Source organism: Schistocerca nitens, chromosome 8, assembly GCF_023898315.1.
Source record: "Schistocerca nitens isolate TAMUIC-IGC-003100 chromosome 8, iqSchNite1.1, whole genome shotgun sequence".
Taxonomy (NCBI): Eukaryota; Metazoa; Arthropoda; class Insecta; order Orthoptera; family Acrididae; genus Schistocerca; species Schistocerca nitens.
Genome location: NC_064621.1, coordinates 624,596,762 through 624,618,548, shown reverse-complemented (window position 1 = coordinate 624,618,548; position 21,787 = coordinate 624,596,762). Strand labels below are relative to the sequence as shown.

The window sequence follows — 21,787 nt, the reverse complement described above, 5'->3', positions numbered from 1 at the left end:
TTTTGTTTGCAGATGACACAAGTATTGCAATAAATAGTATGTCAAGCGTAGTTCTAGAAAGATCTGCTAATGATATTTTCATGGATATTAATAAATGGTTTAAAGCCAACTCACTGACATTAAACTTCGAAAAGACTCACTATATGCAATTTAGAACCTGTAAGAGGTTTCCACCCAGCATATGCATAAAATACGAAGAAGAGCAGATAGAAGAGGTTGACAGTCTTAAATTCCTGGGATTACAACTTGATAATAAATTCAGTTGGGAAGAGCACACCACAGAACTGCAGAAACGCCTTAACAAATCTGTATTTGCAATTTGAGTGTTAGCAGACATAGGCGACATAAAAATGAAAAGGCTTGCATACTTTGTCTGCTTTCATTCCATAATGTCATATGGTATAATATTTTGGGGTAACTCTTCAAGTCAAACAAAAGTTTTCAGAGTCCAAAAGCGTGTAATACGTATTATTTGTGGAGTAAATTCACGGACGTCCTGTAGAAACCTCTTCAAAGAACTGGGTATACTAACTACTGCCTCTCAGTATATTTACTCATTAATGAAATTTGTCCTAAATAATATATCTCTTTTTCCAACAAACATCTTAGTTCATACATACAATTCCAGGAACAAAAATGATCTGCACAAGGACTTAAAAGCACTTACTTCAGTTCAAAAAGGGGTCCACTACTCAGGAACACTCATCTTCAATAATTTGCCAGTAAACATAAAAAATTTAGTTACAAATAAAGATCAGTTTAAAAGGAGCCTGAAAGACTTACTAGTGGCCAACTCTTTCTACTCCATTGACGAATTTTTTTAAAGAAACAAATGATGTATATATTCATACTATTAGTATTGTTATTTCAGCTTAAAAAAAAATTGACATGTTCCACATCCACGAGGATCTCCTCAGCACGGATCTATGGAACGTAAACTAATCTAATCTAATTGGCATTATTTGTCTGTTGCCATAGCCCATTAAAGCCAAATTTTGCCTCACTATTGTAACAGATACATTCGTCATATACCCCACATTGATTTATGCAGTATTTCACACAGCATTGCTTGTCTCTGCAAATGCCTTTCTCTTGGTCTTTAAGTAAAGGCTGTCGGCTGCTGTGTTGCCCTAGGTGAGAGCCAATGCTTGGAATTTGGTATTTTTTGACATATTCTTGACACCGTGAATCTTGGAATATTCAATTCCATAATGATTTTAAAAATGGAATGTCCCATGCATATAGCTCCAACTACCATCCCATATTCAAAATCTCCTGTTGTGTGGCCATAACGATGTCAGAAATGTTTTCACATGAATCAACTGAGTGCAAGTGGCAGCTCCGTCAATGCACTGCTCTTTCATACATTTTGTACATGATACTACCACCATCTGCATATGTGCACATTGCTCTCACATGACTTTTGTCACCTCAATGTAAACTAGTCAAGTATATTTACAGACTATCATTTTGCATTCTGTATTTACTGTTGCCTATAATGAGCCAATGCTTCACTTAGTAGCATAGAATTGCAATGCACATATATAATCATCATTCAAATAATATTTAGGATAGCATTGATGTCTCTCAGAAAGAGAGGAACAATGAGAGACAAGAAACAAGTAATGGGAATTTGGTCTTTCTTGTACTTAGTGCTTTTGATTGATGTATAAATGCCAGTAATATCATTCAGTTACACAGACACATTGGAATTGGACAGAATACCCTCAGATTTCAAGAAGAGTGTAATTACGTTTTTTGTGTATTTACTTATTTATCATCCTTTGATCACTTTTGGTAGTGATATTGGATATGTCAGGATATACATGGATCTGTAACAAAGTATTTGGTATTTGCAGAAAAAACGCTGATTTACACAATTTTTTGGTCATTTGTAAAAGAGATTAAGAGTTTACACCATGTAAATAAAACTACTCACATAGCTACACAAAGTAGTATCATGCACATTCAAGAAAATTATATACAATTTTGCATACATACAGTTGCCATTATGCTGTCTTAACATTATTTACATGGACTTTTCAGAATAATCTTTTATTTAAGAATTTTGTATACTTTCATCTAAAAACTCCTGTACATTGTAGCAACAGGCTGGTACCAGATGACATCTTACTTTTTGTGTGAAAGCAGACAGTGTTTAAGTTTTTTATATGGCTTGGAATTTTTTTCATAAAATATACATGCAGCTATTGTAGGTTCTTTGTCACTTAAGTGTATTTTGTACTTTATGTGTACCTTAAGAAAGTAGGTGCTGACAGGTGTGAATATTATCAAACCATTAGTTCAATAAGTCATGGTTGCAAAATACCAACACATATTATTGACAGTAAAATAGAAAAACTGGTAAAAGCCTAGTTTGGGGAAGGCAAACCCATGTGTACAGCATTAGCAGATTTGGAGAAGGTTTTTGATAATGTTGATTTGAATGCATTATTTTGATATTTTGAAGGTAGCAGTGATGAAATACAGGAAACTAAAGGTTATTTACAACTCATTTATAAACCAGGCTACAGTTAAGACTGCCTAAGGACATGAAAGGGAAACTGTAGCTGAGAAAGCAATGAGACAGGGTTGTAGCCCATCCCCATTGTTATGTAGTCTGTACACTGAGCAAGCTGTGAAGGAAAGCAAGTAGAAATTTAGAAAGGGAGTTAAGGTTCAGGGAGGATAAGCAAAAGCTTTTCAGTTGGTTAATGACATTGTAATTCTGTGAGAGATGGCAAAGGAATTGGAAGAGCATTTGAATAGAATCGATAGTGCCTTGAAAAGCACGTATAAGATGAACATCAACAAACGTAAAACAAGGATAATGGAATGTAGCCTAATGTTGCTGACAGAATTAGGTGAGGAAATGAAACAGTAAAATTAGCTGATCAGTTTCATTATTTGGACAGTAAAGTAACTGAGATTGGCTGAGATAGAGAGGACATAAAATGCTGATTACGTATAGCAATAAAAGCATTTTTTAAAAAGAAGAATTTGTTAACATTGAATATAAATGTAAGTCTTAGAAAGCTTTTTCGGAACGTATTTGTCTGGAGTTTAGCCTTGAACAGAAGTGAAACATGGGGAATTATCATTTCAGACAAGGAGATAATAGAAGCCTTTTAGATTTGGCACTACAGAAGAATAATGAAGGTTAGATGTGGAGATCAAGTAACGATTGAATTCTCATTGAATCGAACATCATAAGCCATCACGGAATTGCCAGTTCGGTGATGGAGGGAAGAGAGAGAGAGAGAGAGAGAGAGAGAGAGAGAGAGAGAGTGTGTATGTGTCAGGCGGGGAGGGGATAGTAAAAATTTGTAGAGGAAGACCAAGGGATGAATATAGTAAGCAGGGTGTGTTAGTTGTGTTAGTTGCAGTAGGTATTCAGGGGAGGTGAGGCTTACATGGGACACACTAGTGTAAAGAGCTGTATCAAACCACTATTTGGGCTGTGAAGACCACAACAACAAAGATAGCAGCAGCAGCCACATCAGAAATGACAACAACACCAAATGCTATTGCTTTCAGAACCATTAATTTCTTTGTCAGACAGGAAAAGGGAGGGATTGAGGAGATTTGAAAGGAGAGGTCTTTCTGACCTCAGGATGAGAGGGACCCACGTTTTATAAGGATGAGGGGAAGGGGAAATATTTGGGAGAATCGGAGGTCAAGGATTATATTTTGGTAAGCACTGTGCTATCTTTGATCGAGAGTTGGAGTCGCTGCCTATAGATGGTGGGTTCGATTCCCAGCTGGATCAGAGATTTTCTGTGCTAAGGGACGGGGTGTTTGTGTTGTCCTCATCATTTCGCCTCATCTTCATTGACATACAAGTTACCGAAGTGACATCAAATAGAAAGACTTGCAGCAGGCAGCAGAACAACCCCACAGGGCATCTACTACATAACACTGCCATATGATCATTTCATTTGATAATAAGAAAATCAGAAAGTAATACAGGAAGAGAAACGAGAAGTAAAATGAGTGGTATGATTAGAAACTGGAAAAGTGAAATGAGAGTGAGACATAGAGGAGGTGAAATTGGCAGGAGGGTGGAATGTAGATAAAAAAGAAATAAATAAAATAAATGAGTTAGCAAACAAACAAATAAAATATAATAATAATAATAATAATATTAATAATATGAGAGGACTTGAAACTCAGACTATAACTATTCTGTCCTAGTCCATTGAGAGTGGTCACAGTGGTTCTTCGCACACTGGGAGCAGCGCCAAAAGATCTCAGTGGTCACTTAAAAACTATTGTCATTGATAAAACATCCATCAGCCAACTACAAAAAGATGCTTTACTGGGAGCTGCATGAATTATCCACTGATATATCACCCAGCCCTACAAGTATGGGAAGTGCCTTACTAGTGGTAAAATATGAAATATAGGATAGTGAACTCATTTTTTATGTTTACTCTTCTTCTTCTTCTTCTTATTATTATTATTATTATTATTATTATTATTATTATGAGAGCATCAAGGTGATCTAGGAAGCGAAAAATGGAATGAAAAACAGAATGAGTGTAAGATTTTGCTAGTAAGATTAGGAAGTTTAAGCAAAAATGTTGGAATAAACTTTCTCTCTCATTTTCTGAAGATTTTGTGATACTTTCTGAAAATGTGACATCTGCCATGTTGTTGTGGTCTTCAGTCCTGAGACTGGTTTGATGCAGCTCTCCATGCTATTCTATCCTGTGCAAGCTTCTTCATCTCCCAGTACCTACTGCAACCTACATCCTTCTGAATCTGCTTAGTGTATTCATCTCTTGGTCTCCCCCTACGATTTTTACCCTCCACGATGCCCTCCAATACTAAATTGGTGATCCCTTGATGCCTCAGAACATGTCCTACCAACCGATCCCTTCTTCTGGTCAAGTTGTGCCACAAACTTCTCTTCTCCCCAATCCTATTCAATACTTCCTCATTAGTTATGTGATCTACCCATCTAATTTTCAGCATTCTTCTGTAGCACCACATTTCGAAAGCTTCGATTCTCTTCTTGTCCAAACTATTTACCGTCCATGTTTCACTTCCATACATGGCTACACTCCATACAAATACTTTCAGAAATGACTTCCTGACACTTAAATCTATACTCGATGTTAACAAATTTCTCTTCTTCAGAAACGCTTTCCTTGCCATTGCCAGTCTACATTTTATATTCTCTCTACTTCGACCATCATCAGTTATTTTGCTCCCCAAATAGCAAAACTCCTTTACTACTTTAAGTGTCTCATTTCCTAATCTAATACCCTCAACATCACCCGACTTAATTCGATTACATTCCATTATCCTCGTTTTGCTTTTGTTGATGTTCATCTTATATCCTCCCTTCAAGACACCATCCATTCCGTTCAACTGCTCTTCCAAGTTCTTTGCTGTCTCTGACAGAATTACAATGTTATGGGCGAACCTAAAAGTTTTTATTTCTTCTCCATGGATTTTAATACCTACTCCAAATTTTTCTTTTGTTTCCTTTACCGCTTGCTCAATATACAGATTGAATAACATCGGGGAAAGGCTACAACCCTGTCTCACTCCCTTCCCAACCGCTGCTTCCCTTTCATGTCCCTCGACTCTTATAACTGCCATCTGGTTTCTGTACAAATTGTAAATAGCCTTTCGCTCCCTGTATTTTACCCCTGCCACCTTTAGAATTTGAAAGAGAGTATTTCAGTCAACATTGTCAAAAGCTTTCTCTAAGTCTACAAATACTAGAAACGTAGGTTTGCCTTTCCTTAATCTTTCTTCTAAGATAAGTCGTAAGGTCAGTATTGCCTCACGTGTTCCAGTATTTCTACGGAATCCAAACTGATCTTCCCCGAGGCCGGTTTCTACTAGTTTTTACATTCGTCTGTAAAGAATTCGTGTTAGTATTTTGCAGCTGTGGCTTATTAAACTGATTGTCCGGTAATTTTCACATCTGTCAACACCTGCTTTCTTTGGGATTGGAATTATTATATTCTTCTTGAAGTCTGAGGGTATTTCACCTGTTTCATACATCTTGCTCACCAGATGGTAGAGTTTTGTCAGGACTGGCTCTCCCAAGGCCGTCAGTAGTTCCAGTGGAATGTTGTCTACTCCGGGGGCCTTGTTTTGACTCAGGTCTTTCAGTGCTCTGTCAAACTCTTCACGTAGTATCGTATCTCCCATTTCATCTTCATCTACATCCTCTTCCATTTCCACAATATTGTCCTCAAGTACATCGCCCTTGTATAGACCCTCTATATACTCCTTCCACCTTTCTGCTTTCCCTTCTTTGCTTAGAACTGGGTTTCCATCTGAGCTCTTGATATTCATACAAGTCGTTCTCTTATCTCCAAAGGTCTCTTTAATTTTCCTGTAGGCAGTATCTATCTTACCCCAAGTGAGATAAGCCTCTACATCCTTACATTTGTCCTCTAGCCGTCCCTGCTTAGCCATTTTGCACTTCCTTTCGATCTCATTTTTGAGACGTTTGTATTGCTTTTTGCCTGCTTCATTTACTGCATTTTTATATTTTCTCCTTTCATCAATTAAATTCAATATTTCTTCTGTTACCGAAGGATTTCTACTAGCCCTCGTCTTTTTACCTACTTGATCCTCTGCTGCCTTCACTACTTCATCCCTCAGAGCTACCCATTCTTCTTCTACTCTATTTCTTTCCCCCATTCCTGTCAATTGTTCCCTTATGCTCTCCCTGAAACTCTGTACAACCTCTGGTTTAGTCAGTTTATCCAGGTCCCATCTCCTTAAATTCCCACCTTTTTGCAGTTTCTTCAGTTTTAATCTACAGTTCATAATGAGTAGATTGTGGTCAGAGTTCACATCTGCCCCTGGAAATGTGTTACAATTTAAAACCTGGTTCCTAAATCTCTGTCTTACCATTATATAATCTATCTGATACCTTTTAGTATCTCCAGGGTTCTTCCATGTATACAACCTTCTATCATGATTCTTAAACCAAGTGTTAGCTATGATTAAGTTGTGCTCTGTGCAAAATTCTACCAGGCAGCTTCCTCTTTCATTTCTTAGCCCCATTCCATATTCACCTACTACGTTTCCTTCTCTCCCTTTTCCTACACTCGAATTCCAGTCACCCATGACTATTAAATTTTCGTCTCCCTTCACTATCTGAATAATTTCTTTTATTTCATCATACATTTCTTCAATTTCTTCGTCATCTGCAGAGCTAGTTGGCATATAAACTTGTACTACTGTAGTAGGTGTGGGCTTCGTATCTATCTTGGACACAATAATGCGTTCACTATGCTGTTTGTAGTAGCTAACCCGCACTCCTATTTTTTTAATCATTATTAAACCTACTCCTGCATTACCTCTATTTGATTTTGTATTTATAACCCTGTAATCAACTGAACAAAAGTCTTGTTCCTCCTGCCACCGAACTTCACGAATTCCCACTATATCCAACTTTAACCTATCCATTTCCCTTTTTAAATTTTCTAACCTACCTGCCCGATTAAGGGATCTGACATTCCACGCTCCGATCCGTAGAACGCCAGTTTTCTTTCTCCTGATAACGACGTCCTCTTGAGTAGTCCCCACCCGGAGATCCGAATGGGGGACTATTTTACCTCCGGAATATTTTACCCAAGATGACGCCATCATCATTTAATCGTACAGTAAAGCTGCATGCCCTCGGGAAAAATTACGGCTGTAGTTTCCCCTTGCTTTCAGCCATTCGCAGTACCAGCACAGCAAGGCCGTTTTGGTTATTGCTACAAGGCCAGATCAGTCAATCATCCAGACTGTTGCCCTTGCAACTACTGAAAAGGCTGCTGCCCCTCTTCAGGAACCACACGTTTGTCTGGCCTCTCAACAGATACCCCTCCGTTGTGGTTGTACCTACGGTACGGCTATCTGTAATGCTGAGGCACGCAAGCCTCCCCACCAACGGCAAGGTCCATGGTTCATGGGGGGGGACATCTGCCATAACACAAATTATTCTTTTAGAAGAATAAGAATTATGGCCAAATTGGGAAGGTTAAAAAATCTAAGGATCTTGGCATCGTAATTCAAGAAAATGGTTGAGAAGAAGTTGTTATAGAGGAAAGGGCATGTAAAATGGGAATAGCATACAATATAATGAAATACTTTTAGTATTCAAAATGCCTGTTTAAAAATACAGAAATAAAGCTTTACAGTACAGTAGTGAAATCAGAATATCTATATGCAAATAATGTCTAGTGTTAAAACATAATTTGGATAAATTAAAAACACTAGAGAGGCAATTGTTATGAAAATATTAGGCCCACAAAAACTATGTAAGGTTTCAAATTACTAAGTAACAATGAAATTTATTAAAACACAGAAAACATATCTAAAGTAATGAGAAAAAGAAGATCTATTTTTTGGACATTTATATTGAATGTAAGACAGTAGATTAACCTCAGAGATGTTCAAATATTTTTGGTATAACAAGTCATCAAGAAAGTTGGATTCATGAAGGGGGGGGGGGGGGGGGAAGAGAGAGAGAGAGAGAGAGAGAGAGAGATTGAGGGAAAGACATTAAAGCTGAAGAAACAACTGACAGAGAAATGTTTAGGGAAAAAGTGTTGTATATGGAAGGATTGCAAGATAGGAGGGTGAAGAAAACTGGCCAGAAGTAGGCAGAAGACAGAAAGAAAAAAACATGGTGAACAGATGAAAGAGTATTGGAAGAAAAGACAAGGAGAACAAATAAGCAGTTACACTTAGCACCTGAAGAAGATTGCTAGGTCAGGCATAAAATCAACTTTAACAACTCAGCTGGACACTTGAAGATTCACTGTCTGTGAATGACTTTTGGGAAACCTCAGAAATCAAAACATGAACATATTGGAGACTTTTAATTTAATGTAGTGTTTTTGAAAAAAATAACATTGTGGAATAGCACATGCAGAGTTACCATAATAATAATGCTTTATGAATGTGATGCTCCTTGAACAGCTGTTCCAGATATATTTATAGCAATAAGCATGACATTTTATTGTGTACAGTTTCTGTCCTACCAAAGGCACCCACACCTGGGGGCAAGAGAGGACTACGGCCCCACTCTAGGTCTTAGGGAAAGGAAAAATATATTGTAGTCAGGTGTTTCTTGAAAGATAAAATGATTTAAAAGTCAGTATTGGACAGGTTTTTGACAGAGTCAGAATTGCAACTTTTACAGCTACTTATAAGTTCCAAACTATTAAAAATATCCCATGCCCCCAGTTCCAGACCCCCTTCCCCCCTACAAACTGTTGTATGGGTGCTCTTGTAGCCTACTGCTTATGATATTAGTGCTTAGTACTACAGTAGTCCCATGTATGCCTTGTGGTCAATTTGTTATTGTAACTGTGCCTGTGAATGTAGTGTTATTCTGACTGTCTCATAGAAGTTAAATACAATTGAAATCATGGACACCTTTTTATAGCGATTTGATATCTGGAAGCAAACCGTATTACCTCAATTTTCTTTTTATTGAGATTCAGTCTGGCTTTCATACCTGAGGTATCCACACATCTTGTTTTTCATGTGCTAGGATGGTACTATGGCTCTCCTCTTGTTACTAATACTGTAGGGTAACACCCGCTCGAGAACATCATCACACGCTTCCTCCCTTAACCATCCTTATGATGTAGAGCCAGCAGATGGTATTCAGAGGTACACCAGAGCTCCTACAACCAACATGCTTGCTAACAAGGTAACTTCTACTAAATGCTTATTTTATTAGTGCTTTTGTGTTCCTTTAATGTTTGTTTACTAATATTAATTTTGTTTAAGGGTATTACTTTCTATTAATGACATATAATACTTACATAAAGAACAAGTGCTTTATAATTAGAATTAACTATTTTTAGAATGAAATACATTGGTATTTTTTCATAGCCAAGCATAATGTGTATGTAACCCAGGCCAGCTTCACTGTGTGTAGTGTTATCCCAGGAATGAAGTAAGTTTTGTCACGAAGACTCTAACACCACATGCAAAATTAAAATTAATTAATGTTGAGCTTTTAGATAATTTCTTAAGTTTTCTTGACATTGCATGAGAAATACGAAAAAATTTAGTGATAATGTTAAGCTAAAACATTGCTTTTCACTTAGCTGGCAGTTGTTACATACTCACTGAATCATTACCGAAGAATTCAAGCATTATTATCCAAGTTTGTATGAACGCATACCTTTTTATCTGTTAGACATCCATTGAACATAGTTATACTAAACAATCAAACATTGGAAATCCAGGATGGAAAGTAACAATATTATGAAAAAGAAAGTTGCTACTCACTGTATAGTGGAGATGCTGAGTCGCAGAAAGGCACAACAAAAAGGCTGTCACAAATAAAGCTTTTGGCCAGTAAGGCCTTTGTCAACAATAGACAAAACACACACACACACACACACGTGCTGTTGTTATTGGGTTGGCATGATAGCAGGCATAGAACAAATTCACACACACACTGATAGAGTTCTGACAAGTTAGTGAAGCCTGTATGCAAGTATAACAGAGATATTCAGGGACATAATGGGAATCAACATTGTAAAGTTAGAGAACATGTATTTTGAGCAGATCATGCATCAGTTCTGTTGCCTCCATCATATTTCACTTAATAATGCGTATAAGGAATAATGAGTATAACATGAGAAAGACTAGGATATATACTGAGGCATATAAATATTGTTTTTTCAAACAATGGAGTGTCGGGTTTGAATATCAACAAACAGTGTTATGAAAAGGATAGATTATAATGTTATTGGATAGATAAAAAATAGCCTTACTGAGCCGCAGCAGAGGAAAACACATGCAAAAGGTTAAGAATGCAATGCCAGTGGCTCCTTCTGGCAGATGGGTTGAGGGGGAAGGAAGAGGAATGAAGGTATAGGACTGGTGGGATTTAGGAAATTGGGAGAATCACAGAAATGTTGCCCAGACCCCAGGATCAGGGGACACTTACCAGGTGGTAACTCTCTCCATTTCATAAGCCTCACCAGTCCTTCTCCCTCATCCCTCTTCCTTCCCCTTCAACCCTTCTGCCAGAAGGAGCCTGTGGCTCCAAGAGCTTGAACATTTCCTTAACTCTTATATTTATTTTCTCCAGCCACTGCTTGGTGAGTAGATTTTTTAACCATCCCATTATATTATACTCTGTAGAATATGTTATGAATAAGTGACAATAACAGTGCTGTTGCAGTAATAAACTTCCCAGGGGTTGTTACGTTCAACACTGATTTTCCTTGACTGCCTAGGAAATACATATTTCTGCAGAAGGTTATTAAGTACTCCTGCAGTATTATAGCTTAAAGATTGTGTAAAATAAGGAGACAATTCTGTGTGCAACAAGAGAGATTCACATAAAAGATCTCTTTTTTTTTTTACTCTCTAGAGCAAAACAAGGTGTCAAGCAGATACTTCTTTAAATTATTTTTAAACTATGAGATATTACTTCTTGTACCTCTGATATAAGTAGACAGTGAATTGAATATTTTAATACTGGTGTACTTTCTCCCCTTTTGTGTGAGTACCAAACAGTCCTTGTCAGAGTGGAGATTGTCTGTCCTTCTAATGTTATGAGCACAATCTTGGTAATTCTGTTTATACTAGTAGGGAGTAAAGGAGACTGAACATAGTCTCTTATGGTTTTAGTTCTATGATGTGTAAAATTTATGTATGAAACATAAAGAATAATTAATGTAGTTTGCAGCTTTCAGAACCAGACTACCTTTTTTTTCAGAAGGGACACATGGCATTGACAAATGTGCTAAAACTGAGTATAAATTGTACAGAACAACAATTTCAGAATCAAATTTTCCTTTACATCTTTATTGCAAGAAGAAGGGTTCTCTAGTTCTGAATGCTAATATTCTGCTGCTTGGCCTCCTTCCTCAGTTTATCCTGATAGATGCGTGCTTTCCTACATATGTTCACAAAAATAAATTAAATGTCCACATTTTCAATTTTTTTCTAAGTTTATGGAGATGTGTTATGTAATTGAAATTTGCACCTGTTAATTAATGGTTTATTTCAAATCACTGCAAATGGAAGCAGCTTGTACACCTCTTCTTGCTTTTCTACTGATAAGTTCTGTGCAGTATTTGTTGCCTGTTTTTAGGCTTCAGGCTGCCAGATGATGTGGAAGAGTTATGATGGACTGGACTCTCATTGTCAGGTGCCTATGGATGTGATATATAGCTGTTTTCCTCTTCTTTTATGTAATTTTTATTTGAGTCTGATTTATTTTGTACTGGCATAGGCATCACAGTAACTGCAGTCTTTTTTTACAAAATTGGAATGTGCATGTACACATAATTAACAATTACCAAATTGTACGTGGCAGGCTGTTGTATAGTAGAACAGCAATGGAAGTTATAAGTCTTAAATCTTTTTCTGATCTTTCAAACTATCTGCATAGGAATGTCAACAATATTATGAAGAGGATACAGTGCCACTCAACACACAGATAAATTTCAGGCAGGCACAATGAAAAGACTGTTACAGTTTAGGTTTTGGGCAGAGCTTTTTTCAGAAAAGAAACAAAAACACACACACATTCATGCAAGCAAGCACACCTCACGCACACATGACCGCTATCTCAGGCTGCTCTGATCAGAATGCAGTGGTGTCATGTCAAATGCAAACAGCAATGTGGAGTGCGGCAGGCAAGGAGGAGGGACAGCAGGGTGTGGTTGGGGAGAGTGCTGCCTCTTGGAGAACGCAGGTACTAGGTGATAGCCAGACAAGGCTGCCAGGTGCAGCGTCTGGAGGGTGTGAGGGATAGATTGGGGTGGGGGGTGGTGGTGGGGGGTGGGGGGGAGTGAGGGAATGGAAGAGGAGAGGGACAGAGAAAGTGAAAAAGACCGATGGTTGCATTTGCAGAGAGCAGCACACTATGAGGATGAGGGCAAGTGAATTAGGAGGTTGAAGCTGTGATAATTTTGGGAGTGCAGAATGTATTGTAAGAATAACTCCCACCTGCATTGTTCAGAAAACCTGGTGGTGGAGGGGAGGATTCAGATGGCCCAGATTATGAAGCAGCCATTGAAATGTTATGTGGAACAACATGCAGCTGAACATAAGAACATTGAATTTAGTGGCTGCTTCACAACCTGGGCCATCTACGTCATCCCTTCTATCACCAGCTTTTTCAAACTGTGTGGATGGGAGTTGTTGTTGAAACACATTCTCCACTCAAGAAATTATTCTGCCCTGAGCCTATGATAACCTACTGTTCCCACATCCTCCATTCAACAATTTCCACCACCTGTTTCCTACAGCTCCTACTAATTCATGTCCCCTCATGCTCATTGTGCACTGCAAAAGCCAGTGCACCCACCAGTCTGTTTCCCCATCTCTGCTTGTCTCCTTTCTTGCTCCTTGTGTCTGTATATGTGTGGATGGATATGTGTGAGTGTGTGTGTGTGTGCGAGTGTATACCCGTCCTTTTTTCCCCCTAAGGTAAGTCTTTCCGCTCCCGGGATTGGAATGACTCCTTACCCTCTCCCTTAAAACCCACATCCTTTCGTCTTTCCCTCTCCTTCCCTCTTTCCTGATGAGGCAACAGTTTGTTGCGAAAGCTTGAATTTTGTGTGTATGTTTGTGTTTGTTTGTGTGTCTGTCGACCTGCCAGCACTTTCATCTGGTAAGTCACATCATCTTTGTTTTTGGATATATTTTTCCTACGTGGAATGTTTCCCTCTATTATAACCATATCATATCCAAAAACAAAGATGATGTGACTTACCAAATGAAGGTGCTGGCAGGTTGACAGACACACAAACAAACACAAACATAAACACAAAATTCAAGCTTTCGCAACAAACTGTTGCCTCATCAGGAAAGAGGGAAGGAGAGGGAAAGACGAAAGGATGTGGGTTTTAAGTGAGAGTGTGTAACGTCTATGAACAGGCGTACGTTAACTCTTTAAAGACTGTACTATGGTAAGTTGACGGGCTTCACCTTATAAGAAAGGATTTTAGTAAATATGTTGACCGCGTGTACCTGAATGGAGGCAAAATCAGACTTACACCCACTCAGTAACAACAATGATACGTCAAGCAAGTATAAAGTGCAACTACACGTTAGGACGGGCAAGAAACATACACAGTAGATGCTACCAATTGTTAATAATACGGTCGCCAGCCTAATTAGGCATTGAGTGAGTTTTTTCCTTGTACAAGTGGATGTACGTACAAGCATAACAACATGTAGTAATACTGCATTATATGGTAAATTTTAGAACCAGAAAAATCTACTGAACTAATATTTTCCCTTTCTGTACTAATTTGGACAAGCTATAAATACACAACATTACACTATAATGATTACTACAAACTGTGTTTTGTCTATTGATCCGACTGAAATCGGGCATAGGTTACCCTAGAAATAACACTTTTGAAACACACATACAATGTCAATTTTAATAAGGGTAAACTACTGATAAATTTAGGTTTTATATTGACTTTAACTTTGCTGGTCAAATCAGTACAGTACATTTCAGAATTTAAATGAATAGAAAAGAAAAGAGTGGAGGGGGGACCCTGAAACTGTTATGATCACTGTGTTGAAACTATTAACTATTGGAAGCATTAAGCACTCAAGATTTACAATATATGAGTTACTACTCTTTTTGTCTTATTACTTCATTTAACTACCATTATTTTTATCTCAAATTAATTAAGCTTCATTACTAAACCAATTCCAAAATTATCTTCCAACTTTGTCAGACCTTTGTTCTTTGCTTATATTTTCATTAACAATAAAGCTCCTTAAACATCTTTCTAGCATAGATAGGTCTGCAGGAAATTCTTATTAACATAAACTTTAAATCTTCATTTCGGGACACTCGGATTGCACAACATGTGGAAAGGACCCTGTCTAGGTTAGTGATGAGGATAATTAATTGATAGGACAATTCTGGTAAAAGTTAAGTTGTTATTGAACAGTCAGGAACAAAATTAACACTGGTCCACACGAATACAATTCTAAAGATTCAACCTGTTCGTGTCGATGCGGCGGTTGGCGGGCGGCGAGATGGCGAGGCGCACAGCACACATACAATCACAGCTATGGCTCTTGATGTATCGGCACTTTGCTTCTTCTTAGTGTCTCAATCCTTTTCAATTTAGTGCCTATAGAATATAGCCATGCTGTATAGTCGTCAGAAATGGCACATCCGAGGCTCAATGAAATCACGTTTTCCAGGAGAGCCTCCTTGATCCAGAGCGTGTTTCTCAGACCGATGCCCAACTCCGACTATTACTGCTGAGCCCGTTATGCTGTGCCGCACCCGTGTGCATTTTCCCGCGCTCGCCTTCCATCCACCTTTTACCGCTCCCCTACAGACGGGGTATTCACCAAAGGTTTTGCATTCCACATATCCTAATACATTGGCTACGTATGGACCAGGCGCACAATTACAATTTTAAACATGTTACAATAGATTCAACTTGGTTTACACTTCAATTCTGTTATAGCATTGCTTGAAATTTACCATAAATATTAATATTCACATCGAAAGTTGCTTACAGTTTCTTTAACATAATGACACGAAAAGAAAAGGAAATGAAATCAAAACATTGCTTACACTAATTTATCGAAAATCAGAAGAAAAAATTATTATATGTACAGTTGTTGTTGTTACACATGCCCCTGTTTCCAGTAAATTTTACTAAGTATAAATTTTATGGGAACACTAAATTTTACATTTATACAGTGGTTCTGAATCTTTATGTGAATGTCAAAAAAAAATTTTATACCACATACTTCCTTTCACTCACATTATATAGTTCTATACTTTTTAACATATCCAGAACATTTACTTGTCATTTACTTAAGTGCCTTTTGCACAGTCCAACCTCCCATCACAACATTACTTAAATAGCAAATTACTCATTTTTACTAAATTTCTCAAAGAAATAATTTCAAAATCTGGAACACAAACATTTAACTACAAAGCAAATGCAAATATCTATATACACTATAAGACAATTTGTGGCTGCTTGCATTGAATGGCAGTCCATTTCCTTACTTACTAAAAAAAACACACACACAATAATATTTAGAAAATTACTACACACATTTGCAGCCTATTATTCAGACTTGGGCAGTCCTTTTCACCTCATATTGTCACATCTCCTGTATCACACTTATAATTCTCCATTGACTATTTATCTGCCCTCATTGGTGTTTGGCAGTCCTTTATATTATGACTCATATACTGTCCACTTTGGTTTTCGGCATTTACCCTTTCCTTTTCAGTCCTTTTCTCCATACATTCTTATATTTATAGTTTATTTGGTAATCTGAAACTCACATAACTACATTAGCACACTGTCAACGGTATACATACATTTACAAAGATTAGTTACATTTGGAATAAAATAGTTTCAGCATAGGATACAGCACATTTACTGCAAATTGCTTTCTGAGTGTACCTATGTCACTCACTCCTAGGAACATACAGTTTCAGGTCCACAACATTTCTTACACCTAAAGGTTTTTTGGATTTTGGGTAGATCAGGTAGTAAGCATTATCGTGTGGAATGTTCTGTATTATATACGGCCCATTATAAATATATTTAAATTTGGAAATTTCATAGTTCAGTTCACTAGACTTTTCGTGGGTTTTTAAAAGAACATAATCCCCAATTTTAAATTTTGAAACTTTCAGATTTTTATCGTGTCTTTTAGATCTAGATTCAGCTTTTTGCTTTGCCCTTTTTCTGACTAATTCTTTCTTTTGACTCAACCCCAAACTTGTACAAGGTGGAAACTCTAGTTTTTCTTCAATTAAGCTTTTACTTCTGCTGCCTAACAAAATTTCTTCCTTTGGGAATCCAGTAGTTTCATAATGTAAGGTGTTCATGACATTCTCAAAATCCGATATAAATCTGCCCCAGACTCTAAATCATGCCCCTTCCTGTTTTTATCGCAACGCACCTTGGTCGACTGTCACATTGTCCCAAGATACGTTCCTGACCTGTGAACCATTTATATCTGGCGGCTTTTTCGGTTTCTGGAGTTCAAAGTCCTTGCTTACTTGAACTCTTTGTAAAATAGACCCTGAGTCGTCAGGTGGCTCTTTTTTTCTGTGTTCAGTCTCAACATCTGGGTTTTGTTTTGAAATTTCATCATCAATAGATACAATATCGCAATTAACTGTATCCCCATTATTTTCGCTATTACCGAAAGATTCGTCATCTGAACTATCGTCAGAGTCTGACCATTCTGGATCGCTTTCAGGTTCTAACATAAAAGCTTTTCTGAGACAGGCACTAAGTTCTCCCTCTGCATTTTCGTCAGGCTTTGATTTTAATTCAATTTCCTCTTTTGGCAAAACGTCCTCATTATCAGCTTTACTCACATCTACTGTTAATTCATATTTCGTGTAATCGTCGTGGACTTCAATTACTTTTAGGTAATTATCTGCCCCTTCTCCATGGCGCATTTCAGTAGCAGCTAGTACTGTTGGCGAATTCTTAACGGAAGTTACTTCCTCGTCAATGCTAAGGATTTCATCCTCCAATTCCTGCCTATCATTAACCTTCGTCCTATCGGCAGCACGCGTACTTTGCGTGGCGCTATTTACTCTCTCCTCTTCAAATTTGGGCCATGTCACCTTATCGACGTCCCTACTACCTCCTTTTTCACTAATTAACTTCCTTGCTTCATACTCCTTCTTAAAATCCTCCCAATCACATTGCTTTAGGCCCTTGTACAGATCGTCAATCTGCACATGCCAATCAGTTACTTCTGCTAATTCATTCTCGCCTTTTACTTCATTGCAAACACTGCTATTCGCACCTCTCTCTGTATCCACAGTTTCATCTATTATTTCCTTCGCCACGGAATTATCACTCGTAATATATTCATCAGCTCTTACGGCTATGTTCGTACCTAATGCTGCCGTATTGCTAGCGGCTTCTCTCTGAACAGCTGTTCTGCTAGGCTGAGCCGTTGCCCTCTGATACTCCACTCGCCTGTTAACAAGTATCGCTATGCGCGGCGGAGATGACTCATTCTGGCTCGCACCTGACGCTTGTTTCGCAACAACACGTTGCGTCGTTCCACGCCTGTCTCTAACCTGTCTCATAACATTACTGTCAGTTCGGTAACCTTTCTTAAATCGGGGCCGGTATATATTGTCCGCTTCCGTTTGGCCCGCAACGTTCGCGGAAATCAGTTTCCCGCGTTGTTATTATTTTGCGCGGTGTACCCTCTACCGCGACCTGGGTAACTTCCTCTTCCTCTGCCTCTACCTCTACCTCTCTGTATCATATTGGCGCGAAATCCATCGCCGTCATTTCTTTCGTCATTATTACGGTTATTTCGGTTACCAAAATTTTGATAATTGGCATGACTTTCGTGCCAGTGGTCTTCGTCTTCGACCCTTTCGAGAAATGCTAGGAAGCTGCGATGATTGCTTCCCACGTATCTCTTTGAATCTTCTGGAAGCTTTTGTATATAGTTCCCAGATGATTTCTGAATCGGATCTTCTTCCTCTTAAATGCGTTAACTTCCGGTACCAATATTCGCAGAAATCTGTCAAAGAATTCCTGCCCCTGTTATCATGAAGCTTGGCCATGATAAACTCGCGCCATAAATGATCCTGCTTTTGTTTGGACCAATATTCTTCCGTAAACCTTTGCTTAAATTCTCCGAACGTCATTCGTTCGGTATTCAAATTAATTCCCCAGCGCTTAGCGTCACCTGCTAAGGCGCTAATTACTACGTTTATCTTTTCCTGATCAGACAAGTGTTCAGGAAATATCCTCTCGCAATTTTTGATGAAATCTAACGGATGCCATCCGTTATGTTTCTTGGCGGGATCGAAGCGTTCCTCACCTTCTAACAGCTTCGTAATTGGTGTGCCATTACAGACAACACCAGGTCTATCTTTAATTTTACTCTCAAGATCGAAAATTTTGCCTTGAATTTTTCGAAGTATTTTGTTCACATTTTTGTACACATCTGGTAACTTTCTCACCTAAATCTCTTTCAGTGTCTGAAACTGCCTTTTTCAACTGTGAGATTCCGTGTTGACATTCGTTTACGATTTCAGTTTTAAGACCAAAAACTTTTTCGTCTACTTTTGTGTCAACCAGAGGCTCTACTTTCTCTTGGATGTTGAGAATTTCAACATCGAACCTACTGTTAATGTTACCAATTTTCCCCTGCATAGTATCCATATTTTTGTTAATGGTGTCAATTTCAAATTTCATAGTATTTACCACAGAACTTAAATTACCCACTTTTTGTTCTACCTGTTCTATTTGTTTACTAATTTTAATTCTTTGATCTTCGATCTGTGCTTTAATTTGACCAACTTGTGTTTTGAGCTGCTCATCAACGTGTGTTTTAAGCTGATCATTCTGTGTTTTGAGCTGCTCGGCAACGTGTGTTTTAAGCTGATTATTCTGCCCTGAAATTTGTTTGGTTAATTGTTCAAATAAATTGTTCATGCTTAAAATTTTCACACTGTTTTGTTCTACGGAATCTTGTGTGTTCCGATCCTACTTCAGAAGTTTCTTTCGGTTCTTTCTTTATCTGTGGTGAATCAAACATGTCAGTGGATTCATTCACATACCCACTATCATCTACAAAGTCACCCTCTATTTCCTGTTTTATCCCTTGCTGTGTTCGAGACGATCTCGACATTTCAATCTGTTCGTTAACGTGTTCATGATATTGTATGTACGCCAATTGTCTTCCGCTAACACCATCTGTTATCTGGCCGCGTAAACTCCTGCTACTGCCAGCCGCATTTTTCATTATGCTCGGCACATCTACTGTTTCTACATTCTTGTCCATACTGAACGCAAATTACACCACACTATCATACTTGACGTTCACTGCTATTTACTTTACTACTTATTATTGCAATTCGAGCCACTGAACATTCACTGTTCGGTATTCACGTTAATTTGTGACCTATAACAACTGGATGTCCTGTCACCGGGAAGCCACTTGTAACGTCTCTGAACAGGCGTACGTTAACTCTTTAAAGCCTGTACTATGGTAAGTTGACGGGCTTCACCTTATAAGAAAGGATTTTAGTAAATATGTTGACCGCGTGTACCTGAATGGAGGCAAAATCAGACTTACACCCACTCAGTAACAACAATGATACGTCAAGCAAGTATAAAGTGCAGCTGCACGTTAGGACGGGCAAGAAACATACACAGTAGATGCTACCAATTGTTAATAATACGGTCGCCAGCCTAATTAGGCATTAAGTGAGTTTTTTCCTTGTACAAGTGGATGTACGTACAAGCATAACAACACGTAGTAATACTGCATTATATGGTAAATTTTAGAACCAGAAAAATCTACTGAACTAATATTTTCCCTTTCTGTACTAATTTGGACAAGCTATAAATACACAACATTACACTATAATGATTACTACAAACTGTGTTTTGTCTATTGATCCGACTGAAATCGGGCATAGGTTACCCTAGAAATAACACTTTTGAAACACACATACAATGTCAATTTTAATAAGGGTAAACTACTGATAAATTTAGGTTTTATATTGACTTTAACTTTGCTGGTCAAATCAGTACAGTACATTTCAGAATTTAAATGAATAGAAAAGAAAAGAGTGGAGGGGGGACCCTGAAACTGTTATGATCACTGTGTTGAAACTATTAACTATTGGAAGCATTAAGCACTCAAGATTTACAATATATGAGTTACTACTCTTTTTGTCTTATTACTTCATTTAACTACCATTATTTTTATCTCAAATTAATTAAGCTTCATTACTAAACCAATTCCAAAATTATCTTCCAACTTTGTCAGACCTTTGTTCTTTGCTTATATTTTCATTAACAATAAAGCTCCTTAAACATCTTTCTAGCATAGATAGGTCTGCAGGAAATTCTTATTAACATAAACTTTAAATCTTCATTTCGGGACACTCGGATTGCACAACATGTGGAAAGGACCCTGTCTAGGTTAGTGATGAGGATAATTAATTGATAGGACAATTCTGGTAAAAGTTAAGTTGTTATTGAACAGTCAGGAACAAAATTAACACTGGTCCACACGAATACAATTCTAAAGATTCAACCTGTTCGTGTCGATGCGGCGGTTGGCGGGCGGCGAGATGGCGAGGCGCACAGCACACATACAATCACAGCTATGGCTCTTGATGTATCAGCAATTTGCTTCTTCTTAGCGTCGCAATCCTTTTCAATTTAGTGCCTATAGAATATAGCCATGCTGTATAGTCGTCGGAAATGGCACATCCGAGGCTCAATGAAATCACGTTTTCCAGGAGAGCCTCCTTGATCCAGAGCGTGTTTCTCAGACCGATGCCCAACTCCGACTATTACTGCTGAGCCCGTTACGCCGTGCCGTGCCCGTCTGCATTTTCCCGCGCTCGCCTGCCATCCACCTTTTACCGCTCCCATACAGACAGGGTATTCACCAAAGGTTTTGCATTCCACATATCCTAATACATTGCCTATATATGGACCAGGCGCACAATTACAATTTTAAACATGTTACAATAGATTCAACTTGGTTTACACTTCAATTCTGTTATAGCATTGCTTGAAATTTACCATAAATATTAATATTCACATCGAAAGTTGCTTACAGTTTCTTTAACATAATGACACGAAAAGAAAAGGAAATGAAATCAAAACATTGCTTAACACTAATTTATCGAAAATCAGAAGAAAAAATTATTATATGTACAGTTGTTGTTGTTACAAGTGTAGGGAGTCATTCCAATCCCGTGAGCGGAAAGACTTACCTTAGGGGGAAAAAAGGACGGGTATCCACTCGCGCACACACA

The 21,787-nt window shown here is 38.0% G+C and overlaps 1 protein-coding gene across 1 annotated transcript in view; it reads left to right on the top strand.

Annotated features, from left to right (window-relative positions):
- Positions 1-21,787, top strand: part of LOC126198569 (neurobeachin) — a 1,606,419-nt gene that overhangs the window by 734,538 nt on the left and 850,094 nt on the right. The window contains exon 28 of the mRNA XM_049935000.1: positions 9,563-9,685. Within this exon, the coding sequence (XP_049790957.1) occupies positions 9,563-9,685 (123 nt within the window). The remainder of the gene's footprint in view (positions 1-9,562; positions 9,686-21,787) is intronic.